The sequence below is a fragment of the Canis lupus genome, chromosome 25 (assembly GCF_048164855.1).
Source record: "Canis lupus baileyi chromosome 25, mCanLup2.hap1, whole genome shotgun sequence".
NCBI lineage: Eukaryota > Metazoa > Chordata > Mammalia > Carnivora > Canidae > Canis > Canis lupus.
Window position 1 is genome coordinate 1,753,880 of NC_132862.1, and position 12,522 is coordinate 1,766,401.

Genomic DNA, 12,522 nt, shown 5'->3' on the forward strand with positions numbered 1-12,522 from the left:
TACACCCTCCTCCCCCCACACCATAACCTCCGAAAAGGGAGCTGGGTCTTAAGGGCAATGGGGTGGGGGGACAAGGAGGAGAAATAGGAAGGGACGGGAAGGAGTGGCTGGTTAACAGGATGTGAAGCTTTTCACATCACAGTGGCCAGTACCCCCAAAAGTACACCCAGGTGGGGGTGGGAAGGTGAAAATGGGATAGGAAGAGTGGGAGATGGGGAAGAGGGGTTGAACAACAACAACAAAAAAAAAAAAAAAAAAAGAAAAAAAAGAAAAAAAGGAAAAAAGGAAAAAAAAGGAAAAAAAAAGAGAGTTGGTGTTACCATCTGGTGGGCTACGCGGCCTGTGTGAAATGATGTGGGGGGGTCAGTCCAGGTCCCCGTGGACAGGTGGTGTCCACAGCACAAAAATCACCAGCGCCACTGGCCCCCCGCGTGTTGGCAGTCTCGGCTGAGGCGGAAGGATTGAGTGAGCCTTGGAGACTGAACATCCCCTCTCACCTCTAGAGGTGGTCCCTCCAGGTCAGGGTTGAGGCACATGGACGGGGTGGTGTGGGGAAAGCTCGCACTGTCGCTGCCTGTGCTGTACCTGTCCTGTGGATAAATAGAGGATTTCAGTCTCCAGGGCTGTCAATCCGGCACCTTGTCACCAGCATGAAATTCACACAAAAAAAGTCGTTTAATTTTTTCTTTTCCTTTAAAAAGGAGCTCACGACACAATTTGAAACGAGCTGCAATCAGTGAATTCAAAAAAAAAAAAAAAAAAGTTACCTTGTGGCAGGTATCACACTGCACAATTGGGCTTTTTTCAGTAAGAATGAAGGGGTGGGGTAACAGAGCTGATGCCAGCTCCTGATCTGTGTGTGGGATTAACTTGAACCCCTAAAGAGCCCACTTTTGTCACAAAGGAACAAAAGATACAGGTCCATCTGTGGACGTTGCATGAACCAGTCCATTTCAAAAGGTCCATGGGAATAATAAGGGCCACTCATGAAAGAAGCTGCAAGCCTTTAGAGGGTGGTCAACTGAATAAGGGGGGGGAAGGAGGGAGGTGGGGAAGCAAAGAGGTAAGAAGGGGAGGGTGGAAAAAGGAGGAAAGGAAAGGAAAGGGAAATGAAGAATTATAGAGAGGATTGCTGTTACACAGCATGGGACTCTATATAATCCCAAGTGGGAGTGGAAGAATCCAGACGACAGGAACCTGGAGTTCCTGGGGAGAAGGATAAACTCCTAAGGCTAAGCCTCCTTCCTATACTGACTCTGGGCCTTTGTTTTTCTGCCTGACTATCCAGACCGACAAAACCCTTTAACCAATCCGGTTTGTACAAAGCAAGGCACTAAACTGTCTTAAGGTAACACTGTAACATGATTAATTTGTGAAAGCTCCCAAAAGCACTTGACAAACTAAGTCCCCAAAATCTTGTTCAGTTTATGCCAACTCAAAATAGAATGTGAATGAGATGGACTTCAAGTTTATGCTTCCCCCAATTCAAAGACAAGATGGAACTGAGTTAAGTGTGCTTATAAAAGGCCAGCCCCTCACTGGGAAAAGGCATTTTGAGCAATGCACTTGCCTAGGTAGCCACCGAAATGAAGGTCACTATTTCAACCTAAACCCCAACACTTAAGAAACTGACCTACCTACTCCTTATAAATACTAACCAATAAAGCATAAAACTACCATGGTTCTGATCCATGCTCTTGTCATAAAAATCTAACTTCAGAATAAACCATGTGCCAAGGATCAAGAATTTAGGTGGGTGAAGTAGAAAGAGGCCAAAGGGGTGCCTTGGTGTTCTTACTCTTAACACCAAAGGTCAAGCACCACAGCCCAACATGCTCTCCCCCTTCTATTCTTGCACACTGAACCCTTACCCCGGCTGGTTTCAATTTGCCATGTGGGTTCAAACCAGCATTTTATGAGGTTAAGAGCCTGGGGGAACAATTCACTGGAGTTCGGGAGTGAAGGGGTAGGAGTAGGGGAGGTGAGGTGAAGGGGAAGGGGAAGTTTGTAGGACACTCAAGTTTAGGATCCCCCAATTTTGAGACCACCATCCAGAATCTCCTTCAGAGGTCCAGTTCTTTGCAACTTTTATTCAGACCTCTAAAGAACACCCCACACATAAAAAAGCATGGATGGGGTGGGGGGTAGGGAGAGAAATAGTGACACCAAGGTAATTTAACCCTTTCTTCTAAGGCAACCCACTTTAAATGACCAAGTAAATTCCCCCTTCAGAGTGCCTACAAAACTCCCGTTGCCTGCTAAAAATTAAGGGCTTGGCATTCATAGCTTTCTCCAGTACAAAAAAATAAAACTAAAAGCAGGTCAAACTATGGCCAGAGTACAGGTTTCAGCAAGCATGCAGAGTGGCCTGGTGTGCTCCTGGCAAAGTTGACATTTCAAATATAATCCTGTTCATTCTAGCCCACCAAAAAGAACTTTCTTACCTGACCACCTGCAAAGATGACTGGAGAACTGGACGGCTTGGGCCGGTACGGGATGGTCACGCCCTTCGGGGGGGACTGGGAGAGAGTCAGAGGGGAAAAAAACAAAAAGAGATAAGGTTTCAAAGCTGCTTCAGCTGTGTGGCTTAAGCTCACACAGATCAATTAAATTAAAAACTGCATTAATTTCCATCCCCTCAACCTACCAACGTTGTCTCTGGCTAGATCTAATCTCAAATCATCTGCAGTTATTTGCCTTTAAAGCAGTAAGATGGGTCCGTGAACTACACAGCTCACACTAATTCTCATCAAGGCAGATTACCCTGTAATAACGTATGCATTATTTCCACATTTTCTTTATTTTTTTTTATTTCCACGTTTTCAAATAAACCTAATGAACATGACAAACTTCTACCCATATAATTGGTAATTTAGGATCTCACATTTTGGCCTATATAAGAAATGAAACCAAAACTAGGAGATACAGTACCCAAATATTATGCCTACGATAATACAGACACTGTCAAGAAATAGTTGAAAGGCTTGATCAACATTTTTCTAAACTCTACTTGAAGATTCTATTTTCCTTTCTCATGGACCATGGGGGAAATTCCGTAACAATTCTAAAAAGGTTTATTTTCCCTTAATTTTGCTATTCTTGTTTTAACTGAATAGCATATACTACCAGGACCTCATAAATCATTCAAAAACACCAGTATGGACAAATTTTTTTCCTATATAAATATCTTAAATATAATCCTGCCTTAAAACATGGAAATTAACTTGAAGAATGCCTCAAAGTTGCACACAGTCAAAATATTGTAATCCAAAAGGCAACTCCAGCTTCTCAGGAACCCAATTACATCTTTTATCTACTCAGTCCAAGTAGTAAATCTTCCCCTACCAACCCTGCTAGAATTGCTGTAAACCCAAAGATCACTGCTGCTTAACAGTTTCTATTTTTGCTCAGACTACAAGAAAAGTCAAAGCTGGGGGGAGGAAAATATGAACTCAGGGAACCTCTTCCCCACCCCCACTGAAAGCTTCTAACAGCTTCACCTAATTCTAGTCTTACTAAATATAGATCAGTCTGTCTCCCTAGAATCACCCTCCCCCCATTCTCAGCATGAGCCTGAGGGCTTACCTCCAACATGACCACGCAGATCTGTTTCACACACTCAATGATGGATTGCGGAATGCCAGCAATAGTGATGGCCCGCTCAGTTGAGTTGGGGAGCATATCCCCTGCCACCTGGACCTGAGCCCCTGTACTCTTTGGGGTAAAAAGAAATTTTAAAAATCAGATAAAAACAGCTCGTACTCTTCTAATTCCAAGTAGCAATTTTAGAGTCTAACATTCAGTAGAGATACTTATCCCATCTCCTATTTTACCCTTTTTATTCTCCCTTCCCACTCTTCCCTTATTCCAGATAAGACTGTTTAATCACAGTTATAAATAAATTAGCCTCTGAAAGTCAAGAATAAACCTGAATAACAGCCTAAATTTAAGCTGCTCTCAAGAAAAAGGCTCTTCTAAAGTTTCCTTTCAGCTAATGATAGCTTCATGGGCCATCAAACAAAATCCCCAAAAGTATCACCTACTTTTCATTCTCTTATTGAACAAATATTTATATTAAGTCCATTCTGTGTGTCAGGCACCATTCCAGATTGCTTGGAATACGTCAAACAAAACCAAAATCCATGCTCTCACAGCATGTACAATAAAGCTCCTGAAAAGTCCTTTAGGAGCCACTCAAATTTCATTCCAACATCCAATTCAGTAACTCTCAGATACTATTAAAAGCTTCCATAGTTCAATGTAAATTCCACAGTTTAAAAGGGAGCACAATTACAGCTACATCTTAATATACCTTCCTGTTTTCCCCTTGCTATGTTTAGGAGTTTGGCCAAGGAAAATATTTGCTGTATTACCTATCAAACTGTAATCTTTTTAGACATAAAAAAAAGTATGTAGTCTCATGGAAAATTACCAAATAAAAAAATGAAAACAAGGGGTGCCTGAGTGGCTCAGTTGGCTAGGCATGTAACTCTTGATCTCGGTCCAGGTCAGGATTTCAGGGTAGTAGGATCGAGCCCCATGTCAACTCCATACTGGGCATGGAGCCTGCTTGGGATTCTCTCTCTCCCTCTCCCTCTGCCCCCACCCCGGCACAGCAGTGCTCTCTAAAATAAAAAAAATAAATCTTAAAAAACAAACAGGTCATGTTTGACAGAAATTCTGGTTAATTTTCTGATGTAAGACATATGAGAACTATTTAAAAAAAAAAAACTACACATTTTTATGTATGTATCAATGGTACAATCCTTTTCTTCCTGGTACAGAATCAAATTCTAATTATCTAGGATTGGTACTTCAATAATAATCTTCATCTCATGGGGATCCCTGGGTGGCGCAGTGGTTTGGCGCCTGCCTTTGGCCCAGGGCGCGATCCTGGAGACCCGGGATCAAATCCCACATCGGGCTCCCAGTGCATGGAGCCTGTTTCTCCCTCTGCCTATGTCTCTCTCTCTCTCTCTCTCTCTCTCTCTGTGACTATCATAAATAAATAAAAATTAAAAAAATTTTTTTTAAATAATAATAATCATCATCTCAACTTCAAACTTTCCCTAGCCATACTAAGAGCTATTAATAGAGTAAGTCACATTTAGAATAAACATTTTGAAGACCACAAAAATTACCAACCTCTCGTATTTCCTTGATCTTGCAACCACCTTTCCCAATGAGAGAGCCACACTGACTAGCAGGGACCACCAGCCTCAGGGTAACTGGGGGTCTACTGGCAGCTGTGCTATTGGTCATAGAGCTGCTGATGTCCTTCAAAAAGAAATTCATCAGAACAAAAGAATGTAAGTTTAAGCACATCCTTGGGGTACTCGCTTCGGTAGCACATACACTAAGCAGATCCTTGAGACTCATGACTGCTATAATAATAAAACTGTTTTAAACCTTATGAGGATTATTTATTATGTTGTGATCTACCATCAGCAAAAGTTCAAATATTGCCCCTCCCACCCCCTGAACAACTATTTCTGAAAAGATTAAAACACCTACAAACTTCCTCAGAATTAGCCTTAAATATAGTTTCTTTCATGGAAGGCATGGGGGGGCGGGGGGGAGTCTCATAGGAAGAAAAGTGATTCTTAGTTTTACATATTAGAGCTGACTGCAAAGTAAAACAGTATCAAAGTCAAAATTAAATAAAATATTAGGGATCCCTGGGTGGCGCAGCGGTTTGGCGCCTGCCTTTGGCCCAGGGCGCGATCCTGGAGACCCGGGATCGAATCCCACATCAGGCTCCCGGTGCATGGAGCCTGCTTCTCCCTCTGCCTATGTCTCTGCCTCTCTCTCTCTCTCTCTCTCTCTGTGACTATCATAAATAAATAAAAATTAAAAAAAATAAAATAAAATAAATAAATAAATAAATAAAATATTAAAGAGAAAGATGGAACAATGGAATCCAAAATTCAAAAAACCAATTCTGTCCTCTTCAGTAACTAAGATGATTAAGTAGTGTAGTTCTATGTATCATGGTTTTATTTTTTTTTATTTTATTATTTTTTTTGTATCATGGTTTTAATTTCTTAGTAATATCACCATTATACAGATAATAAAATTGAGGCTGATTACTCATCCCAATCACATCTAAAAAGCTGCAGACTTTAAATTAAGACTCCAAAGCCCACCATCTTTCCCCTAACTATATGCTACATCCAAAAAAGTCATGGTTTTAACCTAGTTAAATTTAGCCTTCTGAAGATTAAGTGGTTTAAACATCACTTCTCAGCCTAATCTCTATATACTAACTAGACCTAGAAAGTGCTTAAACATAAGCCCTTAAAGTCAAGGACATGTTAAAAGTATGAATAGATTTTTCTGAATGTTTAAGCTCCAGGCTCTGGATAGCAGGGCCTTGCAGGTCAAAAGATAACATTTCTGATGTTGGCCATGATAAAATTTCAGGCATCATTAAGTATCTAACCACCAACCAAGCAGCAGCCAACAGTTCTCCTGACTGTGGTGTCAAATGCACGATTAGCAGCATTACTGAAGAGGGGGAGGACTCAAGACAAGACCTAGGGCAATGGTTGTTCAGTGTCTGAAGGTTAAGGTATCTTGGTGAACCAAAAGCATCCCTCTAACAAAAAACCTCTGGCGTGGATATTTTGCTTCTGAAAACCTATAAAACATATTCTCTCTGACACAAAGTTATCAGACTGATTTTCATAAAAATGTAACTGTGCCAAAGGCAGAAAGTTATCTGTATTTATTTATAATATATGTTAGTGTTCACCAAGGAACCTAACAAAAGCACAGTTAAGTTCACTCAACTATAAATCTGGAGACAACGTTTAGTAATGTAGTATTGCCATACTTTCAAAAACTGTTAGGTTAAAAAATAAAAGATGCTGTTTTTTCACACAAATGTTTTATGTTGAATCCCTGGTAATAGTCAAACTATTTGTCTTAATGATTCAAGTGACTTATGCTCAAATTCTGGGGACAGATATTTGTAGATAAGATATTCATGATCCATTCTGTTCTTCAATTTAAAAAGCTCTCAGAGAATCATTAAGCTATTTAGAAGCACTTTAAAAGGAAAACTAAGCAGGGAGGGGTGCCCGGGTGGCTCAGTTGGTTGAGCAGCCAACTCTTGATTTAGGCTCATGTCATGATCTCAGGGTCCTGGGATTGAGCCCTGCATCAGGTTTGCTTTGAGGAGACTCTCCCTCTCCCTCTGCCCCTCCCCCACTACGAGGGCAAGCACTCTCCCCAAAAATAAATGAAATCAAAATATATCTTAAAAAATAAAAATAAATAAATGGACACTAAGTACAGAATAAGGGGGAACAACTAACCTCTTCCAGTTTGTCAATGATCATAGCGAAGGCTTTGAAGATGGCGTTAGTGGGTCCAGCCAAAGTGATAATTCTCTCAGGACAATTCCCTTCTGAGATGTTGATACGTGCACCACTCTGGATAAAAAACAAAGCCAAAAAGCTAAATAAGACAAAAAGATCTGAGAATATATAGAACACGCAGCCCACCCCCAAATAAGGAACTGCCCATATAATCTTGACACAGTATCATTTCAAATACTGCTCATTTTCATCCTCAGACTACAGAAGCTGCCTTAATGCTTGAATGAACTAAGTTACCAAACTACATTTTCCAGCATACTATATACCATTACAAATAACCAAGCCAGAAAAATGCCAGATTTTCCTATTGAGGCCTTCCCCCTTGTAATCACTCATTAAAGAAAATTCCTGCCTTGAAGGACTTAACTGTCCCTAACCTCCCCCCACATAACTCACCTCCTCACGCATCTTCTTAACTGATTCTCCTTTCTGTAAGAGGAAAAGTCAAGAGTGAGCTCCAACTGCTATTTCAACCCAGACTGACTAAACAGTAATTAGAGTTGAAGTGAAACTGTCTTACCTTTCCGATGATACTGCCAACTTCCTGCAATGGAGAAAACTAGCGTCAAATAAGAGGAAACTCGAAGCGTTCATTATCATGAAAAGGAATTTTTAACTGTCCAAAGCAATTGAAAACTAAGATTTACAGAGAAAGGGAGTGAATGGGCTTCATCTTTTCTTTGCAGAAAACATAAATGAAGATATCCAAGAACTTTGAAGGAATAATGATGCAGGAATGATCAAATGCTATTGTGCTTAATGTTATTTTTTAAAGTACCAGATATCACCTTCCCCCCCTTAAAGTTTCCCAAAATTGTCTGGGCAGAGGAAATGTACTTATTACAAGCTATAGCAACCTCCACGGACAAAATCTTATTATCCAGATATGAGACAGTCTTTGGCTCCATCCTCTAGTTAAGCCTTTCCTGCTCAGTGGAGCTTCCTACTAAAGTCTGTCCATTTTCCCACTACACTGTCATCTACACTGATAGAGAAGAGTGCTAAAGCCAGATGCCCCACAGTGCTAATCTGATGAGCTCCAAGATGCATGCCCTCTCTTCCTGGCCTCTCCCTGAGCAGTTACTATGACCCAATTTCCCAAGCTGGTGCATACCTTTCCATGCATAAGTAGCCGGATGGTGAGAGTGACATTTAATCCACCTTCAATCACACCGGTGTCCATGTCGAGCAGTGTTCCGGGGAGCTGGACTTTGAGTGGTCAAGTCTTTGGTCACTGGTGGGGGTGAAAGCCAAAAACTGAAATGCAAATATGACCAAAATCAGAAGGGGAAAAAAATAGGAGAAATTTCATCAGTATCAAATGTTTTCTGATTCTTTTCCTTAAAAGACAGCCTATCAGCTGGCAAGCTTGTATATACCCAGCACAACTGCACTAATGACAACCATTTACAGCTCAGGTTGTGTTACGGTTCGGAAGGAGACTTTTCAGTCAGCTCTCCTTCAATGGTAGGGTTTCCGCTGACTCTCACTCGGGATGAGGAAGATTCCTTCAATTGGCAATGGTTGTAAAGGAACTGCTGAATGTGCATTTGTCCTTCAAGCAGAATAAGCTTTGACAGGATACAGAAACACCTGGACAAACCTCACTCTAACCAACTACTGAGAGGCAGATGACCTTTTGCCTCCCTGTTAGGTAGCAGATCAGGTTGAAAGCTAAGGACATGTTAAGTTTTCTTATTTGTAGCAATTTCTAGGTAAAAATATTGAGATTAACTCATGTTAAAATTTCAAATCTTGACAGATGACAACAAATAATTTTAATAAGATTTAAATCAACAACCTCACTGAAAAACGCATTTTCTGAAAGCCTTCTATGAAGGCTAGGGTTCCATATTCCCCTTTGGGAAAAGACTCAATACATTAAGTACTGCCTGAGTCCTTTCTCCTATTCCCTTCCCCAACCCAACCTGATAATCACTCAGATTTGAAAATTTTCCTTGCTTCTGTGTATTAAGCTTTGTTACCACTCCACCTTTATTCAAATCTATTAAGTCTTAAATTTTTTTCCAAAGAAAACAATGAAAATAAAACTGGTATTGCTGAAAATTTACTGTAGAATCGTTTCAAGTAACAGGGGTATTGAACCTTTCCTACAGAGAAAGCTTCTGTCCTCTGAAACAATGTTCCCAATATTTCAGTTTTGGAGTAACAGATTACATGCAGAAAGAAAAGGTTTTTGGATATACCTTTTTCCCTAGGATACCTCCTTAGGACCTAACAGCATTAGCTTTAAAAAGGTCCTCCAAAGTTGATAAATTTCTCCAGTGACATTTTTAGCAACCATCCCCTCAAAACTCAACACCAATGATCTCTCTCCTAGAGCTAGTTTTCCCCCTTCACAAAACAGCTACCGCTTTAACTTTGCTCTAACACAAAATCCACCCCTAAATGTTTAAGAAGTGTTTAACTCGCTGCCAGATCATTCTGTATATGGCAAGCTGCCCCATGGTTACCTCCAGAGCCCGATTTAAAAGATGGGCTTTGCATCCCCAAGGCACCTCATTCCCTCATCTTCAAAATAGAATTAACTGCTGGCAAAATCCCAGAATTCAACACTTTTCACTCATGGAAAAACAACAGTGCTGCTGCGGGGCGGAGGGGGGGGGGGGATGAAAGGGGGGGAGATAGAGTTACGTCTATAAGAATGACTTTTTTTTTTTAAAGATATGGTAAAATACTGGCAGTTTAACTCCTTATCTCCACTCAAATATAAGGGGAATCACTTTACAAACAGCACAGTAACGCAAGTACGAAAGGACAAGAACACTGAAAATCTACTAGAAGGCCATTTCGTGATTAAGGCACAAAGGAGCATTTCTAACTCCGAACATCCAAGAAATCCTTGTCATTTTCTCCTGGCTGGGCCGATATAAGTGTGCCCAATCCCAGGAATCCAGCTGCTAATCCTGCAGTCCATTACCCCTTCTCCTATAAATAGCTCGGCCTGGGTCTACATCCGCAAGCATTTTGTAATTTCAAAATTCGTTACCCCGAGAGAACGTCCTGAATAACTCGGGAACTGGGAGCCCGTTTACCCTTTCTTTTAACTCCGCAGCCCCCCTCCCCTCGGTCATCCAAGCATTTTCCAATTAAAAAATGCCCCCCCCCATCCCTCCACTAGAAAAGAGAGAACGGGGGGGGGACGAAAAAAAAATAAACGGTTCGGTCGGGGGGGGGCGCTGCGATCCAGGGGGAGGGGCCGGGCTAGTAGCGCCTCCTCGTGTGGCTGCGCCAGCGCCTGACCCCCGCGGGGAGCCGCGCTCACCCGCCCGGCCAGCAAGCCGGCCATCGCCTCCCCCCACCCCCTTCAACCAACAAATCCACCGCCGCCCCCCCTACCGCGCGCGCGCCCTCCTTGACTCCTGCGCAGCCGCCACCGGGAAAAGGCGGGGGGAGGGGGGGAGGCCTTGCGCGAGGCCTACTAGGCCGCGCCTGAGCCAGGGCCTCGCGTGAATGGCCGGCCAGCCAGAGTGAGGAGGTAGGCGCTCACGCGGTACTACGCGAGGCCGGGGCTCGTGACGGAGACCGGAGCCCGCTGAGAAAGATGGCAAGAGTGGAAACAGAGCTATAGCTGGGGGCGGAGGGAGAATTTTGAAGCTTACCTGCAGGCGCGAGGCGACTGAGGGGAAAAGGGGAGCGGGCGGGAAGGGGAAGGGCGGGAGGCCGGGGGCGGAACAATAGGGGCGGGCGGGAAGGCGAGGGGGGCCCCGCGGGCGGGCGGAGGAGGAAGGGGGGGGTGGAGGAGGAGGAGGAGGAAGGGGGAAAGAGACCCCGGGGCGGGTGGAGGGCGGCGGAGGGCGGGCGGGCGGGCGGAGGGCGGGCGGGCGGGAGAGGGCGCAGGCTGCGGCTGCTCCGGCTGCTGCCTCTGCTGGTCTGGGAGGGGGACGGGGCGGAGCGGCCCGCTTTCAACCCCGCGCACCCTCCGACCCCGGAAGCGCTAACCGCCCCGGGGGCCGGCGAGGCGACTGCGTCGTCCAGACCTTCCCCACACAATGCGCACGGCCTCCGGGCAGCCTAGAGCGGCTCCGTGGACAGCGTCGGCATCAGCGAGACGACGCCTGGTAGCCGGCGGCCGAGCCTGGGATAGAGCGGCAGCGCGCGGACAGGAGGACGCTAGCGGCCCCTAGCGGCCCGACCGGAAAGCCCAGGCCTGAGTGCGGAGAGAGTTGGCAGGCGCCATGGATAAAGGAGACCAGAGGGAAAAGGGATGAGTGAGAAGAATGAGAAGAGACGGGAAAAACCCAGTAGTGTGTTGTGATCCATCAAGAAAAAAAAAAAAAAAAAAAAGAAAGAAAGAAAAGAAAGATTAAAAGAAACTACTTTGGCACACTGAAGGCAACTTTTACACCAACTCCTTACTCTGAAAATTAGCACTGAAAAGGAAAAGAATTAAGCATTTACTCCCTCTTAGAAAGAACTGCAGTCCATCTGTGGTTGACAAGGGAAAAACTCTTTTTTTTTTTTTTTTTTAAGATTTCAGTCTAATGTATAAAGAATGAGAAGAAAATCCCCATTCATCCTGCAACCCCAAATGAAAACAATCATTCAAGCCGGTGGCATCAATCATCAAAACTTTAAGTGAAAGGTTGTTAGGGAAACAGGATATTATCATGGGGCCAAATATCACCACACACATTATCGCACGGAAAAAAACAACAACCAAAAAGCAAAAAAAAAAAAAAAAAGAAAAAAAAAGAAAAAAGAAAAGAAAGAGAGAGCTCTGATAATCACCACCTTACCCTAGTGATCAAACTTTGCAACACTAACAGCTGGACAACTTTGACATTATGTGGTCCTTGAAGAGATACAATAAGTACATAGCATTGCCCATTAAGTCTTCTTGTCAAAAGTGTTTAATCTTAACGTAATCAACCCTTAAATCTAATTTGCAATGTATAGGAAATTTATGAGGGATAAAGGAATAAATTAAATACATCACACTGCAAGGAGATAATCGACCAACTCAGAATGTGGTTAAGCGGCCAACTCTTGATTTTGGCTCCAAGGTGCTGAGATGGTACTCAGCAGGGAGTCCGCTTGACATTCTCTCTCTCTCTCTCTCTCTCTATTTCTCCCTCTGCCCCTCCCCACCTCTCAAATAAATCTTTTTTATTTATTT

The 12,522-nt window shown here is 43.3% G+C and overlaps 1 protein-coding gene across 50 annotated transcripts in view; it reads right to left on the reverse strand.

Moving 5' to 3' along the window:
* PCBP2 (poly(rC) binding protein 2) overlaps positions 1-11,276 on the reverse strand; it is a 23,049-nt gene extending 11,773 nt beyond the window's left edge. For 6 of the 50 annotated variants that reach the window (XM_072797726.1, XM_072797716.1, XM_072797715.1 and 3 more), the window contains exons 1-9: positions 10,393-10,544; positions 8,497-8,639; positions 7,903-7,941; positions 7,779-7,811; positions 7,320-7,436; positions 5,146-5,277; positions 3,586-3,714; positions 2,445-2,531; positions 498-590 (exon numbers count right to left, since the gene is read on the reverse strand). In XM_072797726.1, coding sequence (XP_072653827.1) covers positions 498-590; positions 2,445-2,531; positions 3,586-3,714; positions 5,146-5,277; positions 7,320-7,436; positions 7,779-7,811; positions 7,903-7,941; positions 8,497-8,565 — 699 coding nt within the window. In that variant the 5' untranslated portion in view covers positions 8,566-8,639; positions 10,393-10,544. Of the gene's footprint in view, positions 1-497; positions 591-2,444; positions 2,532-3,585; positions 3,715-5,145; positions 5,278-7,319; positions 7,437-7,778; positions 7,812-7,902; positions 7,942-8,496; positions 8,640-9,856; positions 9,927-10,392; positions 10,545-11,005 lie in introns of those variants that run through there. The other 44 variants (XM_072797724.1, XM_072797723.1, XM_072797721.1 and 41 more) reach the window with 25 other exon arrangements.
* Positions 11,277-12,522: the final 1,246 nt, after the last annotated feature.